General features: G+C 41.3%; 1 protein-coding gene across 5 annotated transcripts in view; it reads right to left on the reverse strand.

Moving 5' to 3' along the window:
- The window catches only part of MTA3 (metastasis associated 1 family member 3), a 459795-nt gene that overhangs the window by 191738 nt on the left and 242986 nt on the right, over positions 1-25071 (reverse strand). For all 5 annotated transcript variants that reach the window (XR_004538871.1, XM_033939005.1, XM_033939006.1 and 2 more), the window contains exon 10: positions 3885-3959. Coding sequence is in view for 4 of the 5 variants with exons in the window: in XM_033939005.1 (XP_033794896.1) it covers positions 3885-3959 (75 nt within the window). In the remaining variant the exon portion in view is untranslated. The remainder of the gene's footprint in view (positions 1-3884; positions 3960-25071) is intronic.

Consider the following 25071-nt stretch of genomic DNA (forward strand, 5'->3'; position numbering starts at 1 on the left):
GCTAGTAATTAGTTCTTAAGAAATTGTCTGAGAAATCCAGACGTTCCCAAAATCTGCAATAGAGTAGACACCTCTGATGGTGTGCAAAACATGAGAAAGGACTTAGCAATTTGAGGAATGATCTGAAATTTGGCAGCTAAGATTTAATGCTAAGAAACGCAAGGTCATGCATCTGGGCTGCAAAAACCCTAGGGAATTGTACAGTTTAGGGGGTGAAGAACTTTTGTGCTTGAGAGGAATGGGACTTAGGTGATGATCTTAAGGTGGCCAAACAAGTTAAAAAGGTGACGGCGAAAGCTAGAAGGATGCTAGGGTGCATAGGGAGAGTTATGGCCAGTAGGAAAAAAGAGGTATTGATGCCCCTGTATTAGACTCTGGTGAACAGTGCTGCCCGATTCAGGGGAAAAAAATTCAATTTGATTCAGCCTATTGAATCAATTTTTCGATTTGATTTTCCTGCCCAATTGGGTGTTTTTTTTAATTCAAACATCCTGGTGGGTTTATTTTATAGCCTCTTCACCCCCTTTGCCTTCTCCTAACCACACTGGCGCTGTGGTGTAAACAAAATAAACAAACAAAAAGACTTTTCCTCTCTCTGTTAAATCCTAGCTCAGTTTGCGGTCTAACATCAGCTCTGGCAAGATACACATTTCAAATCTGACATACTGTAATCACAAAACAGAAAAAAAAAATTTTTCTACCTTTTGTTGTCTGGTCATTATTCAAATCTTGTTGGTCCCTCGGCTCTGGTTGTCTTCTGATAAATTGCTTGCCAGTGTCTCCTTCTTTTTCCGTGCTGACCATCCATCTTCTATCTCTGTCCTCCCTTTCCGTTTCCCTTCCCTCCCCCGGAGGTCTGGCATCTTTCCTTTTTTTCATCTCCATCCACAGATCCACCTTTTCTCAACTACCCTTTCATCCAGCATCTTTCCCTCCTTCCCCAACACCCCAGGGTTCACCATATCTCCCTTTCTCTTCACAACTACCCTCCTATCCAGTATTTCTATTCCCCCTCCACACCATCCCTTGTGTCCAACTTCTCTCCCTTTCTGTTCCTTCCCTCCCTAAATCCCATTGTCCACCATCTCTCTCCCTCTCCTCTGTTTTTAGACCCATTATTTCTTCCCCCCCAAATTCCAGTATATGCACGTCTCTTTGAAACCCCCCTTCCCCTGTGTACTTCTACATCAGGGCCCCCCTCCCCTGAAGGTCTGTCCCCCCCTGAAGGCCTGCACCCCACCCCTGAAGGCCTACCTGTCCCCCTTGAAGGTCTGTGCCACCATCCCTGAAGGCCTGTCCCCCCTGAAGGCTTGTATCACCAACCCCCCCCAACCCCGGAAGGCCTGCGTGTTCCCCCTTGCCTCCTGTGTAGCATTTACCTAATATCAGTAGCCTGCAGCCTTCCAGAGAAGATTGCGGTGCTAGCGATCTTGCACATTGCCATAGATCTTTGGAACTGTTTCCTCTGCCGCAATCCTGCCTCTGACGTCAGAGGAGGGGGCGGGACCGCAGCAGAGGAAACAGCTCCAAAGACCTATACCAACATGCAAGATCGCTAGCACTGAGATCTTCTCTGCAGGCTACTGATTTTAGGTAAATGGTGCACAGGAGGCCAGAGGGGAAGCCGGACAACAACGGAAGGCCAGAGGGAGAAGCTGGACACCAGCAGGAGGCCAGGGGGGAAGCCGGACACCAACACTTCCCGATTGACCCTCACCCTCTAAAGCAGATGCGGCAGAGGCCGGCCAGCAAGAGGCAGAGCTGCCGCTCCTACTTTAGGGGGTGAGGGTCAGTTACCGAATTGGGAGGCCAATTTTTTTTTTTTTTTTTTAATTGATTCAAATCGATTCACCCAACGTGAATCGGTGAACTGATTTGAATCGTGAATCGGGCAGCACTACTGGTGAGGCCTCATTTAGAATATTGTGTTCAATTCTGGAGACCACACCTTCAAAAAAGATATAAAAAGGATGGAGTCAGTCCAGAGGAAGGCTACTAAAATGGTGTATGGTCTTCATCATAAGGCATATGGGGACAGACTTAAATATCTCAATATGTATACTATGGAGGAAAGGCGGGAGAGGGGAGATATGATAGAAATGTTTAAATACCTTTATGGCATAAAAGCCGTGAGGCAAATCTCTTTCATTTGAAAGGAAGCATTGAAATGAGAAGGCATATGATGAAATTAAGAAGAGATAGGCTCAGAAGTAATCTAAGGAAATACTTTTTTATAGAAAGAGTGGTAGATGCGTGGAATAGTCCCCTGGTAGAGGTGGTGGAGACAAAGATTGTGTCTCAGTTCAACAAGGTGTGGAATAGGCACATAGGATCTTTTAGGGAGAGATGGGGATAGTGGGTTCTGTGAATGGGCAGCCTGGATGGGTCATTTGGCCTTTATCTGCCATCATGTTTCTGTGTTTCTAAATACAAAACGAGAATAGTTATTACTTTCATTAGTCTGAATTGAGAAACTGTAATAAGCTGTAATGAATCATGTGTTAAAAACCACAGATACTGACATGATTTTTGTTTAGGATACAAGTCTCTAATGGGCTGTTAGTTAACAAAGTCAGGCTGCTAGAGGCTCACCAAATTTTAGTTTCAGATTCAACACCAAAACTGTACTGAAATCCAAGTTTGGGTTTTGGTCGAAAATGCATGTGTATTTTTGACTGAAATCTAAAATTCACTCCCTTCCCCCTTGTGATCATTACCTTACTCAATCCAATCTGTAGGCCCTCTCCAGACTTATCTTAGGCAAGTCTGGTGGTCTAGTGGTATCTTCAAGGGCAGGAATGAACCCCACCCATTTCTGCCCTATTAAAATGGCTACTGAGACTGCTTTGCGAGGTCCCAACAGTCACAGTATTACTCCTGTTCATGTTGGTTTCAATCGCAAAATGGCTGCTAGGACCTCCTGTGAGTGAGCAGTAGCATAGAGCTGAACACGTTGTTTCCTTCTGCCCTGAAGATGCTACTAGACTCTAAGGGCACTTCTACAACTGAGTGTTTACAGTTATGTGCACATTAGGTGCCTAAGTGCACTATATGCTATTCTACAAGGCGATATGTAAGTGCCTTAGTGAGTAACTACAAGGTGGTGCACATGTGGGCACAGCATGAAAGACACATGGGTATATCTATCTTGTGCATGTACTGTATTTTTCACTCCATAAGATGCACCTGACCATAAGACGCACCCTAGATTTAGAAGAGGAAAACCCAAGAAAAAAATATTCTGAACCAAATTGTGCCTATGAACCCAGCCCCCTAGAAAAATAGACAAATACACTGCAGCAGACTGATTTTGATCACTAAATTGAAATCCTACCTTTGTTGTCTGGTTCTTTCTTTCTATAGGTTCTTTCTTTCTATAGGTGACTAAAAAAACTACGCCAGGTGTACACCTGGTAGGGCCTCCACGTGTGCGGATCGCCGGACTAGATGGACCGAAGGTCTGATCCGGAGATGGCGCTTCTTATGTTTATATTATGTTTCTTTCTTTCTTTTCTTACTTCCTCGGGCCCAACAATTGTCTCTTTCTATTCACTTCCTCTCTTCCTGAGTTCTTGCCCCTCACCCTCACTGCCTTCCCACCTTTATCCTTCCTCCCTCCCACACCGAAGCCTGACAGCCTGCCTCCCTCCCACACCGAAGCCTGCATGCCTAACTCCCTGCCACGCCGATTCCTCTTCCCTGGTCCGCCACTTGCCCACTGCTGCCCCAACTCCACAAAGCCTTCCTTCCTCCCTGACATGCCGATTCTTCCTCCCTGGTCCGCCAACAGACACTGTCACCGCTGCAGAACGACTCCTCACAAATCTTAGCACAAAATGCAATGGCATTAAAAGCAGCATTAAAAGAACTGTTATTATCCTTACCTGTTGGACATATCTGTCAGTAGTTTTCCACATGTAGTAATACTCAATGATGCTAGTAAGAGATTTCCATGGAAGCTGTAAAACAAACATAAATGTTCAGTACACCAATACCCCATCATCTCATTACATTATAAAAGTACTCTAATGTGTAACATTGCTTATTGTAATTTAAGGCTTTTGGGGCAGTTCTATAACAGGGGGCCTCCATTTAGGCACACCAGTGACGTGCAGGGAGCACAATGTGCAGCAGCCTCCAAGAAAGCAAACAGAATGTTGGGTATTATTAAGAAAGGCATTACAACCAGGACGAAGGAAGTCATCATGCCGCTGTATCGTGCGATGGTTCGTCCGCATCTGGAGTACTGTGTCCAGTATTGGTCATCGTACCTCAAGAAGGACATGGCGATACTTGAAAGGATCCAGAGAAGAGCGACGAAAATGATAAAAGGTATGGAAAACCTTTCATACGCAGACAGGTTGGGAAGGCTGGGGCTCTTCTCCCTTAAGAAGAGGAGACTCAGAGGAGACATGATAGAGACTTTCAAGATCATGAAGGGCATAGAGAGGGTGGAAAGGGACAGATTCTTCAGATTATTGGGAACCACAAGCACAAGGGGGCACTCGGAGAAGCTGAAAGGGGACAATTTTAGAACCAATGCTAGGAAGTTCTTTTTTACACAGAGGGTGGTGGACACCTGGAATGCGCTTCCGGAGGTTGTGATAGGACAGAGTACACTACGGGGGTTCAAGGAAGGATTGGATAAATTCCTGAACGATAGGGGGATTGAAGGATACAGATAGAGGTAGAGATAGGTTTTAGACAGAGTATGGATAGAAGGATAAAAGGGATTAGAGAAGGATCACATTACAGGTCATGGGCCTGATGGGCCGCCGCGGGTGCGGACTGCTGGGCACGATGGACCTCGGGTCTGACCCAGCGGAGGCAACTTCTTATGTTCTTATGAGTACCCTAATTCCCTTATACAGTAGACTACTAGTGAAAACCTACACTGGCATGCATATATTTAGGTACAATCATTTCTACTAGGTCAATGGCAAGTGTAAATTGGTGTGCCAAATATGCATAACATATTTTATTACTTATTTGGAATTTATTACCCACTTTCATAAAGCAATTCACCCAAGGCAGTGACCAGTACAGCAGGTACAGTTTAACATAAAACTTACAATTTCATTAACAAAATACATAATAATAAAATGACCAAATGTAAGCAGGAATACTATCAAGAGATAAACTTGGAGATGGCAAAATAAAACCTAGCAATATGACTATCATGCTACAACTCTACTCCAGATTCTTTTATCCCAACCTCAAAATGCACTCAATTTACATCGCTTATATTACCGGATTTACAACAATTGTTCCACACGATGAATATAAAAAGCACAGATGCAGATTCGCTCCCACCATGTATTTTGAAAAAAATTTTCTATATTTTCAGTAAATACATTCATAAAATTATTTCAACTATCTTGGAGGAAGGGATCATCCCCCAAAAATGGAAACACTCAACTATTCACCAAATACTGAAAGACCCAAAAGGAAATTTGAACAATACCATCAACTTTTGACCAATAGCAAAAATATCCTTTATAGCAAAAATGATGGAAAAAATAGTTTTTAATCAGGTCTCTGAATTCTTTGAGAAACGGGAGCTCTACACCCACATCAAACAGGCTTTCGACAACATCATTGGACCGAACACTCTTTTAATAGGTCTGACATCCTCTATTCTTTACTTTTTAGCTCCTTTATATTCTCAATTTATCATCAGCCTTTGACACTATAGATCATCATCTCCTCCTAAGCAGACTCAGATCCTTAGGAATAACCGATAAAATTTTTCAATAGTTTCAGACATATTTCTGAGCGCTCATCAAAGGTAATATTCAATAACTCATCTTCTACTTCAATTTCAACAAGTTTTGGGATTCCTCAAGGCTCAATTTTATCACCCTTATTGTTTAACGTATTCTTGGCCCCTCTGTTAACTCTTAGTCAATCAATTGGATTTCCACCATTTGCATATGCTGATGATGTTCAACTTTTGTATCCCCTAGATTCAAATTCAATAGAAGAAATCTTATCAGTCAATGAGAAATTATTGAAAACTTATAAATGGTTACACGACAACAAACTAACTCTTATTACATCTAAAACAGAGGCTATGCTTTTTCCATGTAGGGAAGGACTTAAATTAGGATCCTGCATAAACAAACAAAACTATAATAAAGGAAGTTCTAAAGGTTAAGACAGGGGTGTCCAACCTTTTGGCTCCCCTGGGCCGCATTGGCCAAAAAACAATTTTCTGGGGCCACACAAACATGCAAACGCTGCAGCAAGACAGAGGATGGAGCCGGCAAGACGGTAAACACCTGGGGGAAGCAGAGGAAAACACTGCATTGCCCTCGACCAGGACTACACAAAATACTTCAAGGAGCCACAGGTTGGACACCCCTGGGTTAGGATAATAGGGGTTATTTTGGATCAGAACTTGAATTATCATGAGCAAATAAGCTCTCTGGTTAGAAGCTGTTTTTATAGGCTACAGATGATTAGATCGTTATCCTCATTCCTTGACGTATCATCTTTGAATATTCTAATTCACTCGTTAGTCATATCAAAAATAGACTATTGTAACGCTTTGTACAAGGGAATAACCTTAAAAGAAATACATAGATTATAAATCCTACAAAACACCGCAATAAAAATAATTACCACAAGAAAAAAATTTGATCATGTGACTCCCCTATTAAAAGAAGCACATTGGTTACTTGTAAATTTTAGAATTACAAACAAAATAGCTTTACTTACACACAAAACGTTAATGAATAAAGCCCTGCATTTTTAGAAAGACTCCAATCACTTACACTCCAACAAGATCTTTAAGATCTGAGGAGAAATCTCTCCTTTCAGTACTCTCACTAAGATTCATTTACCGTATTTTCACGTGTACAACTCGCACACGGGTATAGCGCGCAGGAACAAGGAATATATGTAAGAAAATTTTGGTATAGCGCGCCCACGCGTATACCGCGCATGCTCCTCATTTTGTTTCCCAGGTTTTCTATTGTAATGCCTATTCTATTGTGATGCGGTGTTTTCTGTCTTGCTGGCGCCCTCCTCCATCTTCCTGCATCGTTCGCTGAAAGTTGCGGGCAGCGGATCTTATGTGCCTCTTGCGGCTGACCCAGAAGTGTTCCTCTGACGTCACAACGTCAGAGGGAACGCTTCCCAGCCGCAGTAGGCGCATGGAAGCCGCTGCTGCGGCTTTCAGCGAACGCTGCAGGAAAATGGAGGAGGGTGCCAGCAAGACAGAAAACAATTGTATAACGTATATAACGCGCATGGTTATGCTCGGTTTGTAAAATCTTGTATAATGTGCGCGTTATATGCGTGAAAATACGGTACTCGGAGAGACACGATCTTCTCTGTTACGGCACCTCAAACTTGGAACTCAGTAAATTTAAAGGTCTCCTGAAAAGCTGGCTTTTTTTTTCCAATTATGTTTATTAACAATTGCGAAAGGGACATACAACCAGAGGGGAGCAAAAGTGAACAGTACAAAACAATCAAACAAGTGTCTCAGCTGGCTTTTTAAGGATGGTTTTTAGTGTGCTACTCAAATTCTTTATAACTCAAACATCCTATAGCGGACTAAAACTCCTTTAAAGGAAAATTAAGTGGGTAACTCTTTCTCAACATATACCGTATTTGCCGGCGTATAAGACGACTGGGCGTATAAGACGACCCCCCAACTTTTACAGTTGACTACCCCTTCTTCCGCACACCTTCTGCACAACAAATAAAACTTAAAAGAACATCAGAATTTATTTCAACAATTTTAATTAATTCACTAAAGCTGAATAGAACAATAAACCCATGGGAGCTGCCATGCTATTTGTTTTCTAAACTGTTAACCAAACTGAAACTGTCAATGATAGAAGGAAGATAACACATAGAGGGAGAGAGCAAGTGCCGGGCAAGTCCCTAGCAAGTTTGCTGGCATGACAGTTTCCCTTTAAAAGCCTTCAAAAGCCTCCTGTTCGCCCCCGCAACTTCCTTAAGGGCTAGACTCCACACACGGCCGCATGTGCGAGAGACGTAGTAAAGAGAAAAGGGGTGGGGCCAGAGCGCCGCTGCTTCCCGCTGCGCAGGATGAAGGAGCTGGCACCCTTGTCACACTGATGTCCCGCCATGGCCCCGCTGATGTCCCGGCAGGTTTACTAGTACCGTAAGCACCGTAAGGAGGTAAGGAAGGAGATGTTAGGGCATGTAAAGTAAGGGCATGTAAACAGTACCCGGCGTATAAGACGACCCCCGACTTTGGGGAGGATTTTAAGGTACTGAAAAGTTGTCTTATACGCCGGCAAATACGGTAGTTTTAACCCCTTGTTCATTTTTGTTTTTGAATTGTATTTAAACCCACCCTCCTCTTGTGTCCTATAATGTCTTAATTTTTAACAGATCTGTGATTTTTGTTTTTTGTTGGGGTTTTTTTTCTTACCCTGATTTTATCACTATTTGTAAATCGCAATGGATTATGACATTGCCATCAAATCAAATTTTTAAATAAACTTGAAACTAGAAATATACTATACATATTTAACAGCACTGTAAAGCAAACATACAGCAGAAATATAATAATCATTAGAATTTAAATGATGTCATAATAGGCAGGATAGAAAAACATTCATATAACAGATATGATACTCAAAATATCACCACAATTCAAATAAAATACCTTAATAGGTATGAGTATTAAAACATTCAAACATATCAAGTTTTAAGTTTATTATTTTTTGATATCCCGCAAATCATATTATGTCTAAGCGGCTTATAATATAAAAAGCTGATATATAAAAATCTAATAAATCAAAAATGTAAAAATCTAATAAAAACATCACATAACACAAATGGGTATTGGGGATGAACTACAATTTTTGATAGAAAAGCAAAGGGGAAAGGATAATGCAAAAGGTCAAGGGACAGGTTTATGTGTACATAAAAGTTTAATCAAATAGCTATGAAAAGCATTAGTGGATAAAAATGTTTTAAGATCTTTCTTTAAAATGTTAAGAGAAGTTTGAAGTCTAAGATGATTAGGAAGCAAATTCCATAATTCGGGTCTCAGGTTCAGAATTTTTTTTTCTTGGTTTTTCCTCCTTGACACATAGGTGCGTCTGGTGGTAAGCAGCCCACAGCCCCCTGGTACCTTTTTTAAATGCTGGGGGGTGGGAGGTATTTAAAACAAATTGTATTCGCTCCATAAGACGCACCCACTTTTCTGGGGGGAAAAAGTGCATCATATGGAGCGAAAAATACGGTAAGCATCGCTAGGCACACTAGATATAGATGCCACTCCATTACACCAGCTTTTCACTCGCCTAATATGGCGGTGCCTATATCGGACACCTAACAATGCCTAACTCAACCACACCTAATTTTTAACACAGGTGTCATTAGGCATGGGAAGGCATATCCACTTAGGTGTCACTAGGCATCCCAAGAGTTCAGCACCAAACTCTTAAATTACTTAAGTATTTTTTTTGATTGGCTGAAAACCAATGTGGTCAAACCTAGACGTCTCTCTAGGGCCACAACAGATGCCTGAAATGTAGACCAGCAAAATGCTGGCCTACATTTCAAATGTTAAAAATAGACACAGACGGCTGGGCTGATTGCGACAAGGGAATCCCCGATCAGCTGAGCTGCACGCCTCCCCAAAGCCACAGATTCAGGGAGGCCTACTAGCTCAGCTGATCAGGGGAAAATAACCCTGCTGGCTGTGACAGGGGACCCCTCCCAACAAGTACCCCTGAAATCAGAGGAGGAATTTCCACTCACTTCTGCCGCCACCCCCCGGAACCCCAACACTCCAACCTGAAGTAGCCCAGCAGGAGGGAGTGGGCATCCCTGCAGCAATTTTTCTTAATGCCATAGTTTACCTCCACCTCCAAAATAAAACCATGTTAGAACTGTAGCTTTGCTACTTAATTGGCAGCATTTACACATATATAGAAATGTATATTGTTACTAGATCTCAATGTGTCACATTAGGTCAAAAACTTGTATTGAAAAAAACATGCACTGCCAAGGATAACTATGTAAATTGTAACCTGGAAACTCTGTTTGTACTAATACCTAATTTATATCAAGTTAGGATACAACCTTGCATCGTAAATTTGTTCTGTAATTATGTCAAATTGTAACCGGTCAACTACGGTATATAATATGTATGTTTAACCTGTAAGCAGTTCTAAGAAAACAAATAAATAAATATGTTTGTAAAACTGGCAGGTGGATGTGGACATGGATGCTCTTAGAGGAGGAAATTTCTGAATTGCCATACCAGATGTAAGTGCCAACACCTCCATATGGAAACTGCTAGATCCATGTTGTTCACTTTTTTTCAACCTGTACATTTTTATAATAGCCGAGATTCTATTGTTTATTTTCTTATTTCTGATGTCAATTAAAATTTTGTGCTATGTAAGAACTAAAATTGATAAGTAAAATGGCTGCCCCTATTGTGTACACCATCAAATACACATGACTCCTGCAGGTATTTTAAAAGGGTCTTGTTTTATACATTTCCCCCCTTTTGTGTATTTTGTCCTGTCTCCAGCTTGATGAACCACAACTGAATCCAAAACAAAGTCAGATTGTACATCTTCTATATCAATAATGGGACCTGCAAAGGAACGTAGTACACTATCTATTAGACAAAGAGGTTCTGCCAGAACATTCAGTTTCTCCTACAGTTCTATGGGAACAATTTGACAAAGTCAATGTAAAAGTAGAACTTGTTGTGAAATCTCTGAGTGTTTGCTGTGCTAGTTTTGAGCCATGCTCATCAGAGGTTCTGAGTCAAATTGCAATAAAGATTGCCCCAATTTTGACAAAGTTGGTAAATAAATCCTTTAATATTAGAGTGTCCTGATAACTGTAAAGTACTGTAGGTAAAATAAAACAATTTTGAAGAAACTCTCTCTTGACAAACAACTCATGTCAAGATATCGTCCTATTTCAGTTTTGCCTTTTGTTGAACAAGTGTTAGAAAAAATTGCATTATGTCAATTAGAACAGTTCATGCCAGGATCAAGCTGCTTGGACAGGAATCAATTTGGATTTAGAAAAAATCATAGTGTAGAAACTCTACTTTTGTCAACTGTGGATGAGCTATGGTTAGCTATTGATCAGGGTCATTGCTATGGTCTAGTTTCATTAGCTATATCTGCAGCGTTTGACTCTTTAAAACATGATGGGATGTTGAGGCGATTGAAACAAATTGGGATTGATGGTAAGGTTTTTGAATGGTTTAGATCATTTCTTGACAATAGGAGATTGTGTGTTCATAGTAATGGGGAAATTTCTGCAGAATTTAAGTTACTATGTGGAGTTCTACAGGGATCAGTTCTATCTGCGACCCTGTTTAACATCTATTTGTCCCCTCTTGGAACTTTACTGGATGAATTAGGATATATGTAGATGATGTTCAGTTCTTTCTTTAAAGTACAGGATTAGGGAGATCGGCTACTCAAATATTTAAATAAATATATGGAAGAGATTATGAAATAGATGGGAAGTCTAGGTTTTGAACTTAATGTTGAAAAAACAGAGATTTTGATTGCTGGGGAAGTAGATGACATCTATGGTCTAGAGAAGTGAATATATGCAGTCACTTGATCAAGGCTCGTGAGGAAGTTAGAATGCTTGGCATAACAATTGATGTGCATCTAACGTTCAAAGCTCAAATTTTGAAAGTAGTTCAATCAGCTTACTTTACCATGCGGAAATTGTTCCATTTGAAGAATGTAATATCAAACTGCAAGTGCTTCAAGCTTTAGTCTTGTCACAGGTAGACTACTGTAATGGTATCTATTTAGGTCTACCACAGATACGTATCAAAGCGCTGCAAATGATACAAAATTCTGCTGCACGATTGCTTATGGGAGTAGCCCGACATGAGCATATCTCTCCCATTTTGAAGAGATTCCACAACCCAAAAACTTTAATACAAAATACTATACGTACTAGACCTCTCTCATTTAGAACAGTCACTACACTTCTGCAGCGTCAGAGAGAGAACCACCATTGGCTCAGTTGTGATGATGCAACGTGTGTATACTGTATGTACTCGCATTGCAAGACTTTGCTTGTTAGAACAGTCACTATACTCTTGCAGTCAGAGAGAAGAACCATCGGCTCAGTTGTGATGAGTATACACGAGGGCTGTCACAAAAAATTATCACGCTACACTACTCCAGAAAACCTGCCACTGAAACTTACAAAAGATACTCACAAAAAGGCAGAACTAGTCAAAAGGTTCTAAGAGTGGTAACTCAATGACAAAAACCCCTGTGAATGTCAACACGACTTCAAAATAAGATAATATAATAAATATTAGTGAAATTGGGTAATCTCAGTGCAGAGGATCAGCGAAGGGAGAATTTCTCCAGCGCTTCACGCAACAAGGCAGAGGCAACCATACCCCTGCCTACACACCATCATCGGGTACCTCATGTGTGCCTTAAATCAAAATGTGAATCAAACCACAGTGAAATAAATGATAAAACACAGGTGAAATCAATCATTGAGACCACTCTGAGAACCCCCCCCCCCCAGCCAACTCCCCAAACAATGACAACGGATTTAGCTTCAAGTAGTCTTCATAAGTCGTACAGCAGAAACAAGGGGAAATAGGTAGTCAATACACTCCTGGATACCAGGTTCAACCTAGCCCGGTTTCGGGAACTCAGTGTCCCTTCATCAGGAACCCTTAGATGGAAAAAAAAAAAATCAATGGCATAAGTCTGAGCTGGCTGGAAGGAGGGCAGAGCTAACAGAGCGGAGCGTAGTACGCGCTTAAAAGCCACAGAAAGTGACATCACGCATCAAAGAGCCAATCATCGCAGGGCAGGAAAAATAGTACTAGACAATCGTATTCCACTCGATGCTGTTATTCAGTCTATATGGATGCACACACTGCAATTGAAAAATCCAGAACTGCTCTCTGAGTTGAATATGAGCCATCTTGTCACTCCTAAAGTCCCCAGGAAGCTGTTCAAGCACAAACCATGTAAAGTCGTAAAAATCGTGGCCTTTGTCCAAACAGTGGGGTATTAGAGGGGTCAATCTGGAAGCTGTGTGGATCCTGCTTTTATGTTCACACAATCTAGTCTTAATTCTCCTGCTGGTATGTCTCACATAAATCAATTTGCATGGGCACGTGATGACATAAATCACCCACTGGAATTCACACGATGTATGATGCCTTAGCTGATACTTCCGGTGGGTCTGAGGGTGCTGCTAACATGAAATAGATAATGTATTGCAGCAGATATTGCAATGTCCACATGCCTTATGACTTCCTGGGGTATTTGCAACCTGAGGCACTGTAGATGTTAATAAGTGTTTTAGATTCCTGGGGCGGGAAAAGGCAATACGGGGAAGTCCTTAAAGACGGGATAAAAATCCAACACATGCCAATGTTTCCTAATGATATTAGCCACTTTATGGGCTTGATCAGAAAAAGAAATCACACAAACTTGAAGGTTGGAAGGAGGTCTCTGAACTGTGGTACGTAAAAGATCAGGATTTGCATAACGTGCTCTGAGAAAGGCACGTTTTATTGTCCAATCAGGATAGCCCTGAGCTTTGAAACGTTGGGTCAGCAATTTTGCTTGGGATTTAAATTCTGCTGTAGTTGTAAATATGCGGTGTATCCTCAAAAATTGGCTTACTGGCAAGGATTGTTTCAAGCGAGGAGGATGACAGCTCGAATAATGCAAATATGTGTTGCGATCGGTGGGCTTCCTGAAGACAGTAGTTGTCAATTTCCCAGATGTTTTAGTGACCACAGATACCCAGTCAGACCTCAAAATTTGGGTGAGAAACTCAGCAAACAGGATGAGTACATATGGTCTTCACATCCCCCTCCCCAGCACCAACTCAAAACATTAAATACTTGAGCTAGTAGGGATCCCCAAGCCTCACCAACTGTAGAGGCTCTCCAGTGGCAAGAACAGATCACTTTCCTATTTGTTCATGCTTGAAAACTGAGTGTGTATGGTAGGGAGAGAACAGCACAATGGCAGCATATACAAGTGCCACCGGCTGGAGAAAATAGGAAAGAGAGCTGTTCTTGCCACTGGAAGACCTCTGCAGCTAGTAGGGTTTGGGAATCCACACCAATCATAACATGAGCATGAGAATTTTGGGTGGGTCTGAAGCAAGAAGGTGGGCCAGGTCTATCCATGGCTATGACACTGCTCTTGCTGCATATAACCTCCGCCCACCAGCACAGAGACAGCTCTCTCCACTCCTCCTGAATATATATCACCACCTTCCACTAATACAGAGACACTTAGTTCTCTCTTCCTCCCTATCTCCTCCCTGACATGCTCTACACCAGTGGTCTCAAACTCGTGGCCTAGGGGCCACATGCAGCCCACCAGGTACTTTTTTGAGGTCCTCGGTATGTTTATCATAATCACAAAAGTAAAATAAAACAGTTTCTTGATCATATATCTCTTTAGCTATAAATTACAAAATTATTATTAAGACAGCCAAAAGGAAAGATTTATAAACTATAAAAAGTTTTACCTCATGCAAAATTGTCATTTCTTTAATAAGACATTAACTATTTTTTCTGAGGCCCTTCAAATACCTACAAATCCAAAACGAGGCCCTGCAAAGGGTTTGAGACCACTGTTTTACACAGGTATGCACCTCCTATCCAGCACAGATCACCATAAGAAGAGGAGAGAAGCTGTGCATTGGGCTGCATCCTCCTCCTCCATTTGTGCTGAATGCAAAAATTTGAACCATTCAGGACATTGTAGAGCCCTGTATTCTGCATTCATCACTAGGTGGCTGAGGAGGATATGGCCTGAGGCTCAGCAGCGCTCCTCTTACCCTGCTTATGCCAAGCTGGAGACTGGGGTATATTAGAGAACAGTCCCCAGGAGTAAAGAATAGACATCATAATAGTCTTTTGGATGCTATTTTTACTTCAATATAAAAGAAGGGAAAGGAAAGCATACTCTGTAGTTCCTATAGGCTTATTTCTTTGATTATTTTAATATTAAGATCTTTGCTCTGGTTCTAGAGCAGGGGCTGCCTTGCTTGATTTAGACAGATCAGACTGGGTTTATTAAGGGTAGACACTGAATAGCTAATATGCATAGACTATTTAATACCTTGTATTTGGCCAAACAGGAACACATTCCCTGACTCATTGTTGCCCTGGATGCTGACAAAGCCTTTGACACAATGTTGTGGCCCTTTCTGTTTGGGATGCTGAAGAGAGAGAGAAATATGAGTTTGAATGATGAATTTAAGTCAGCTATGCCAACTCAAAAACTTATAAATTTATATGAGAGGGGTCAGTCAAGGATATGATGCCTACATCAAGGGCCTCATTATCTCTGGAGTTGAGGACATCTACTTATCCTACTTTCCTCTATGGAATGAAATGCTGATTATTTAAAGTACCCAGCTTCCCTCATTTTCATAATGCTATACCTCACCCACAGAAAACTAACCATCACTACAATTATGACAATCACTAACTTAAAAGAAACACACACATACACACATGTGCAGAGGGGTTGGAAAGAATGCCATTAGCCATGCTCTGTATCTTGCTTCACTTGATAGGCTATAGCCCAAAGAAACAAAAAGTAGAGCCATTTTAGAATGAAACTGTATTAGAATGAAACTGAAAGAAGCTGTTAGGCTACAACTGCATGGGAAGTGCTGTGCCTGAACATGAAAGTGATTTTAGGCCTCTCCAGAATGCTCTAATTGAATCTGGGTATTCAGTGCAAATTACAGTCATGTGACCTACTTGCTTGACTGTGAACTTATATATACTTATATATAACTGTAAAATATATTGATGCCAAATTTTAGACTCTCTGTAGTTCTTGCAGACCTATAGATACTTTGTATTTGCAGCAAAAGCAAAATGTCCAGGGAATTTCCACTTAAAAATTATGTTCCTAGTATGGACAAAGAACACAAATGGGTTATTTTATCTGAGAGTGTCAGAACAGAACTGCTCTCCCAGTACTTAGATTTTAGTGTAAAGTTTGGAGCATACACAGCTCTTCCTGTGCACAGTGGTCTCATCATCCTCTCAATGACTTATATAAAGCTCCTCATACCCTCAATGATTTATAAAGCTACAGAAAAAATATTGCAGGGGGTAGGTGGCCCTGGATACCTTATTACTACAGAAAAAAAACCCAGTTACAAACAACATGGCTTCTTCTGTCAACAAGCAGAACCAAGGGGTCGTGCAGAAAGCTGTATGTTAGAGCTGCTGATCATACAGCTTCTAATACAAGCTTTCTACAAATGGATTATCCTTGGGAAGATGTATTCAATGACCTGTGCTAAAATTACTGCAGTAATCCACAAATCACTGCAAAACGTCCTCATTCCTGACAAAGTGGGAGTAGTGACTGACTCACGCATTGATAGGAGGTGGTCTACATTGGCCCCAACATCCCTCGTAGTCCAGTGGCCTCCCCCCCTCAAGGCCGATGTCAGATATGCTGGGGCCTAGGGCAGAAATTAAGGAGGGATCCCTCAAGTCCTCTTATCCCTGCCCCCTCCCCCGATTTTCCCACCCACCAAATGCCCTCCCATCCAGCCTCTCCAAGTTTCCAAGTTTATTAGGTATTTTTGATTTATCGCCTATTCAAAATTCAAGGCGATGTACAAATAAAATAGTTGGTAACACATTTACAATTATTAAATTAAACAAACGATTATCTAAAATACAAATACACATATAACATTACATTTAAAGGGTATTTGAATAGATTATAATGAAACATAAGGAAAATTATTTAATGGTTACATTCGATAATAAAATCATTAATTCAAATTTAAAATATTTAATTAAATTCAGGGGAAAAACAATAGGAAGGGGCACAAAGACAATTGACCTTTTAAGTTATGGATGCGGAAAGAAAAAAAGAAGAATTAGTTATTAAAGGCGTCAATATATAGAAAACTTTTAAGTTCTGACTTAAATTTTGTTAAGTTTTTTTCCTGTCTTAGGTACAATGGAAGATTGTTCCAAGATTGAGGGGCTGTTATGGAAAAGATAGTGTTACGCCTTGTGTTGATAACTTTTAGTGAAGGAATTACTAAAAGTTGCTGGTCTTGAGATCTAAGAGATCTAGAGGTAGTATAGGGTATTAAAAGTCTAAATATAAAAGCTGGAGTTTTGTGTTCTAAAGCTTTAAAAATGAGTAAACATTGTTTAAATACTATTCTATGTGCTACTGGGAGCCAGTGGGCTTTCTTAAGTAGGGGTGTGACATGATCGAATTTTTTAGCCTTATAGATTAATTTAACAGCAGCGTTCTGGATTATTTGTAATCGTTTAATTTCTTTCTGTGACAAACCTGTAAATAGTGCATTACAGTAGTCTAATTTAGAGACTACAAGTGAATGAATTAAGATATTCAATGATTTTGAACATAAAAATTTAGATATCGATCGAATCTGACGAAGTCTATAAAAAGTAGATCTTACAACTTGACTTATATGTTCGTGAAAAGACAATTTATTATCAAAGGTAACTCCAAGTATTTTAATATTATTAGCCATTTTTAACGAAATGCCTTTAATAGTTATAGGAGAAGAAAGTATTTCACCATCTTTCCAGGGAAAGAACATAAGATTTGATTTTTGAATATTTAAAGCGAGTCTATTGGTTTCAAGCCAGTGATAAATTTGATGTAATTTCTCATTTATTGATATTATTTCTTGTGGGTTTTTGGTGTTAACAGGATGTAGTAATTGGATGTCGTCTGCATACGCATATACTGTAAATCCAATGGATTGGCACAGTGTCAACAGTGGAGCTAGGAAAATGTTAAATAAAATCGGCGAGAGTATTGAACCTTGTGGGATTCCATACGGAAGGGAAAAACTATTGGAAGTAGTATCATTGAAAGAGACGCTCGATGTGCGGTTATCGAAGTATGACTGGAACCAAAGTAAGACTTGGTCTACTATCCCAATTGATTGAATTCTATTTATTAAAAGATCATGGTCAATAGTGTCAAAAGCAGACGATAAATCGAGAGAAATCAATATGACGGAAGTATGGTGATCTAAATGATATAGTATTGATGTTGTTAAACCGATTAAAGAATGTTCAGTAGAATGGTTTAATCGAAATCCTGTTTGGTTCGGGTGTAGTACATTAGTTTTTTCTATGAATTCTGATATTTGGTTGAAGACAATTTTTTCTGTTAATTTAGCTAAAAACGGGATATTAGCAATGGGCCTATAATTATTTTTAATATCAGTACCAATTTTTTGATCATTGATTACCGGGCGTATAAAAGATTTTTTCCAAAGCAATGGTACTTTGCTTTGTTGTAAACTTGTTTTAATTAATGTGTGTATATATGGCCCAAATATAGAGAAGTATTTCTTGAGAATAAAAGGTGGTATTGATTCGTTATGTGCTCCTTTATGATTAATAGTTTTAATAATAGTTTCTAATTCAGTAAGACTGGGTATTTTAAATTGTGAACATTTGGCAACAAGTGATGATTTGGGTTCCTGCTCTGTTTTAGATGATAATGCTTGTTGTATTGAAAAATTATTTCTTATATTTTCTATTTTGTCCATGAAAGTATCTGCTAGTTCTTGCGCGGTTGGAAGAGGTTTAGTGGCAAAATTTGATTTATTGGAATGTTGATTGATAGATTTTAGTATGTTATATAGTATGGTTGTATTTTTAGCTTGAATAATTTGTTTTGAATAATATTTTGATTTAGCTTGTAATATTTTTTCCCTATAAAATGCAGTATGTTCTTTAAATTTTGAGAGATTTGATTGGTTTTTATCTTTTCTCCATTTTCTTTCTAATGAACGAAGTTGTTTTTTGATTAGGTTTAGTTCTGAGTTAAACCAGGGATTGATTTCCTTCCCACCAATCCCAGGTCCACAACATGCCCTCTTATCCAGCATCCCACCTTTCATTTAAAAATCGGCTGCTCCAGTGGGCTGGGAGGTCCTTCCTTTCTACCCACCCCATCTCAAAGCACCGCCCCCTCCCTTTTTAAAAATGCAAAGGGGTCACCACTTCACCAGCAATTCTCTATCATTGTATGTGGCTTCCTTGAGCTGTTTCTCTGCCACAGACTGCCTCCCTCCCTCTGATGCAACTTCTTGTTTCTGCTTGAGTGGACCACAGCAGAGGAAAAGTGTCGAGGAAGCTGTGAGCAGCACAATAAAAATGTCGCTGCGCAAGCAACTCCTTTACATTTTAAAAGATGATGGTGGGCTTCGGAATGGGGTGTGGAGAAGGGAAGGACATCCCAGCCCATGGATGATCCTTGGAGCTGTGGGGCTCAGGGCAGCTGCCCTGTTTGCCCTCCCCTTAACTCCAGCCCTGCTCCCTCTCTACTTCCCTCAACCCCTTTGACTCTGACTTAAGGTTTAGCCGCACCTATCATACCTCCTTGTTAGAACCCTACTCCTTCCACAGATTTAAAAAATTTCTTGCTGTCTAGTAGCACCCTCCATCACCCTGACCCAATCCACCACCCTTTTCACATAAAAAATATTCCCTGGTATCTAGAAATATTCCCCCCTTCATCCTGAAACCCAGATTCACACAGGCTCCTCCCTCTTTCAGGATACCTTTAAGAGGTACAAGTGATGCCCACTCGTCTCTGCTTCTGGCACTGCCACCTTGGAAAATGGCTGAATCTGACCACACTCAGTGCATTCTGGAGCTTTGTGTTGAAGGCAAAAGGTTTGAGTTGAGGTGGGGAGGTGTCTCCTTTCCCTTTTATGCTGCCTCAGATCTGGCAGTACATTGTTCACAAGATAGATATCAATGCACAGCTTTAAAACATGTCTGCATTGCTGTACATTAGCTAATAGCCTCCTTACCATACATTTTAATACGCTGTGCACTGATGTTTAACAAGCAAGCTAACTATAGTGCTGAAAACATTTCAGTATTTTGCGGCCAGTAACGTGCACGTAGAATGTTCTTTGAGCACCAGGTAAGCACAGTTACTTACCGTAACAGGTGTTATCCAGGGACAGCAGGCAGCATATTCTCACATGTGGGTGACATCCAAGCTAACCAGAATGGGATAGAGGGAGTGTTGGTAATTTAGGAGAATAAATTTTGTAAAACTGCCTGGCCGAAATGGCCATACCTACCGCCTGAAAAAGAATCTAGACAATAATGAGAGGTGAAGGTATGAACCGAGGACTAAGAGTCAGCTTTGCAGATTTCCTCAATAGGAGTAGATCTAAGGAAAGCAACTGATGCCACCATGGTTCTGACTTTATGGGCTGTGACTCGACCCTGTAGTTGCAGTCCAGCCTGAGCATAGCAGAAATAGATGCAAGCAGCCATCCATTAGGAGATGGTGCACTTGGAAATTGGATGTCCGAACTTGTTTGGATCAAAGGAGACAAAAAGTTGAGGAGCAGATCTGTGTAGCTTAGTGCGTTGGAAGTAGAAAGCCAAAGCACGCTTACAGTCCAGAGCATGAAGAACTGTTTCTCCAGGATGAGAATGAGACTTTGGAAAAAAAACACTGGAAGAACAATGGATTGGTTGAGATGAAATTCTGAAACCACTTTAGGTAAGAATTTAGGATGAGTACAGAGGACCACTTTGTCATGATGGAATACTGTAAAAGGTGGATCCACTACTAAAGCTTGAAGTTCACTGACTATGCAAGCAGACGTGAGAGCAATGAGAAAAACCACTTTCCAAGTGAGATATTTGAGATGAGCCAACACCATTGGTTCTAAAGGAGGCTTCATCAATTGAGCAAGAACAACATTGAGATCCCAAACCACTGGAGGTACTTTGAGAGGTGGTTTGACACTGAAAAGTCCTTTCATAAATCTGGAAACCACAGGATGAACAGATAGGGATCTTCCTTCGATGGGCTGATGAAAAGCAACAATTGCACTGAGATGGAATGTGGATTTGAGGCATGGATGTGGATTTGAGGCATGATTGTGATAAGTGGAACAGGTAATCTAAAACTGAAGACAAGGAGGTCGTTTGCAGCTCCTTGTAATGAATGGTGCACCAAGCAGAAAATCTAGTCCATTTCTGGTGGTAACATTGTCTAGTGGTAGGCTTCCTGGAAGCCTCTAAGATATCCTTTACAGATTGATAATACTATAGAGTGGCAGTTAGGTTGAGAGGTATCAAGCTGTCAGGTGTAGAGACTGTAGGTTGGGATGAAGCAGACTCCTGACTCTGTGTAAGCAGAGATGGAAAAACTGGTAGAAGTAGTGGCTCCCTGCTGCTGAGCTGAAGTAGAAGGGAGAACCACAGTTGTCTGGGCCACCGAGGAGCTATGAGAATCATGGTGGCATGTTCTTGTTTTAGTTTGACGAGTATCTTGAGAATGAGGAAATGGAAAAAATGCATACAGAAACTGATTCGTCCATTCCAGAAGAAAAGTATCTGCCTCGAGGCAATGAGGAGAATATATCCTGGAGCAGAACTGAGGCAGTTTGTTGTTGTGGGGAGACGCAAAGAGATCTATCTGAGGAGTCCCCCACTAAGAAAAAATGTGATGGAGAGGTGAGGAATTGAGAGTCCATTCGTGAGGTTGCAGAAGATGACTCAATTTATCTGCCAGACAGTTTACCTCTCCTTGAATGTAGACTGCTTTCAGAAAGGTGTTGTGATGGATCGCCCAGTTCCACACCTTTTGAGCTACCTGGCAAAGAAGGAGAGATCCTGTGCCTCCCTGCTTGTTGACGTAGTACATGGCAACTTGATTGTCCAAAAGAGGACTACTTGAACGTGGAGAAGATGCTGAAAAACTTTGAATGCTGAAAAACTTTGACAGCATTGAAGGTCGCTCTGAGTTCGAACAGATTTATGTGACACTGACGATCTGTGGTGGACCAGCGGCCTTGAGTACGGTTTGATCCAAAAGAGGATACAATGATGCTTTAGATAGCATTCAAAATTATTCTCTTACAAGGCGTCAACCAAATTTATCCATGGCCCTTCCCTCTCGACCAGGTAGGACTGTGGCATAGACCTTGGCTGGATTGGTTGCCCAACAAGAAGAGATTGATGGGACAGTTGAGACTTTTCAAATCCCGTACAGTGAACCATTTGATATCGAGATTCCAATTTCGCTGGCACAGCAGGAACGGAATAAGGTGTATCAAGATTTCTGTTGAAAGTTTGAGTGAGAATGCCATTCATGGGTAATTTTAATGAATCCGTAGGAGAATGATGTATACCTAGTTCTTCCACATACTCCTTATAGTATAGTAAATCAAACTGCAAAGTGGTATTAAGATATTTACTCATTTGGCATAAAAATTGAGTAAAGGACATCGAAGAAGAAGATGGGAGATCCCGTTGAGTCAAAGATGAATGGGAACCCCTCGAAGTACATCTCATGGCAGATAAAGAGGGTGAAGCCGCTGTGGAATATTGATACCTGAGATCTGAATCCATAGACAAAAAAGAACTAGCTGGTGATGAAAAACCACAGGAGAAGGACTCAACTGATGAAAGTGGTTCTGCTTTAGATTTCCTCGAGAAGGAAGGTGGCTGTCTCGAGGATTGTCTATGCCTCGAGAAACAAGGTCTGTCTCGAGAAGAGGACCTGGGTCTTGATGAATACCACGATAGTGTGGAGATGAACTTTGCCTCGGAGAACGAGGTAGTGATCTCGAATGCAGCCTCAATGAGGAATGTTGAGGAGTCCTCGCCCTGTGCCTCGAAGAAGCAATGCCTTATGAGTAGAGGTAGGGCTGAAAATTGAAGATCGAAGTCGAGATGCTGATAAGGACTCAGTTCCTTGTGCAGAAGTATCTTGAGACACTCATAAAGACTCAGCTCCTTGCATAGAGTGTGTAGATTGATCTCGAAGCATCCTGAAGGACTCAACTCCTTGTATAGTGTGTGTTGGTTTTTTTCAAGGCACCCTGAAGGACTCGATTCCTTATATAGAGTGTGTTGGTTTTTCTTGAGACACTCTCAAGGATTCAACTCCTTGTACAGAGTGTGTTGGTTTTTCTTGAGGCACTCTCAAGGAATCAACTCCTTGTATAGAATGTGTTTGGTTTTTCTCGAGGCACTCTCAAGGACTCAACTCCTTGCATTACTACTGAGTGTTCAGGCTGGCCTGCAGGAAGCAGAGTTGAGGCAGGAGTTAATTAGGTAAGCATGTTACCAAACTCGTGATGCAGAATAACTTCCAACATACTCTGCAAAGCCAGCACCGAGACCACTGGAGATGGTACAATTGGTGTGACTAAAGACTCCGAGGAGGAAGACCTCAAGGAAGTGTTGCCTCAATTTCGAGACACGTGTCCTAGAGATCCTCAGACCCACTGGACCCATCGGTTCTAGAGGTAGCATGTCCGTAAGGGTTGGCTTAGCAATCGTAGCTGATGGAGACACCAAGAATAACAGCGCCCCAGGGGAAAATTTAGCAGAGCTCGCAAAAGACAAAGAATTCCCCATCGAGGAAGGTTTGATCAAGGTCGAGGTTAAAGATTTTGACCCCAGAGAAAACTGTGGTAGGTGCAGCACAGCAGGCGCCCGACTATAATGTGGTCAGGCTACACTTCATAACTCTGCGACCAGCCAGAACTGGAATGAAACACGGGTGTGGCAAAATCAAATCCCGCAGGCTGAAGCCGTGAGTAGGCCCCACCGTGACACTAAGAAAATAAGAAACTAAATATATTTTAAAATGAAATGCGCAAACACAGTGACCCTGTAAAGAAAATACATGAGCCGCAGTGAGAGAAGGCACGAGTAGAACTAAGTCTAGCACAGAGCATCAAAACAAGTGGCTTGTCAGCTCCATGGAAAACTGAGAACTGAGGAGACGCGCGTCCTACGTCGAATGGGAAGGCACTCGTGCATGCGCAGTGCGGCAGTCGCAAACTTTCTTAAAGTTTTTTGTGCAAGTCTGCTTGCGAGGCTGTCCGCATCCGGGCTCCATGAATGACGTCACCCACATGTGAGAATATGTTGCCTGCTTGTCCTGGGATAATGCCAGTTATGTTGCATAAAGGAGGAAAGAATTACTTTGTTCTGTGACTATGCAGCAACTCAGCAAAGGCCTACAACTGTACATAGAAGGATGTTGTTGTGCAATAATAATAATAATAATAATAATTTTATTCTTATATACCGCCATACCCAGCGAGTTCTAGGCAATCATGGTGATGTGCAGACTGAAGGCTGAAATGATCATGCAGAAGATCACTGTGCTGAGAATACACAGGGCACAATGGAACAGCTTGTTCAGAAGTCATCTATTGAAGTCTCATGCCAATCAATGCGAGGGAAGTTTAAACTGAATTTACAACCTTCACATGAGTAGATCAAGGAGTAAGTTCTATTTAATACTCCTCTGCATCTGAACCTCTTGGGCATCTGATCAGTGAGAAATATTTTGAACATAAGAATTGCCGCTGCTGGGTCAGACCAGTGGTCCATCGTGCCCAGCAGTCCGCTCACGTGCGTTCATTCTGGTTCAGCAGGAACTTGCCCAACCTTGTCTTGAATCCCTGGAGGGTGTTTTCCCTTATAACAGACTTTGGAAGAGCATTCCAGTTCTCTACCACTCTCTGGGTGAAGAAGAACTTCCTTACGTTCATATGGAATCTATCCCCTTTTAACTTCAGAGAGTGCCCTCTCGTTCTCTTTACCTTGGAGAGGGTGAACAACCTGTCTTTATCTACTAATTCTATTCCCTTCATTATCTTGAATGTTTCGATCATGTCTCCTCTTTTCAAAGGAGAATAAGCTCAGCTTCCCTAATCTTTCACTGTACGGCAACTCCTCCAACCCATTAACTATTTATGACCAGTGCTGGATGCAGTATTCCAGGTGAGAGTGTACCATGGCCCAGTACAGCGGCATGATAACCTTCTCCGATCTGTTTGTGATCCCCTTCTTAATCATTCCTAGCATTCTGTTCGCCCTTTTTGCCGCCGCCGCACATTGCGCAGACGGCTTCATTGACTTGTCGACCAGTACTCCCAGGTCTCTTTCCTGGGGGGTCTCTCCAAGTACCACCCCGGACATCTTGTATTCGTGTATGGGATTTTTCATACCGACATGCATTCCCTTACACTTATTCATGTTGAACC

Source organism: Geotrypetes seraphini, chromosome 3 (genome assembly GCF_902459505.1).
Source record: "Geotrypetes seraphini chromosome 3, aGeoSer1.1, whole genome shotgun sequence".
Lineage (NCBI taxonomy): Eukaryota > Metazoa > Chordata > Amphibia > Gymnophiona > Dermophiidae > Geotrypetes > Geotrypetes seraphini.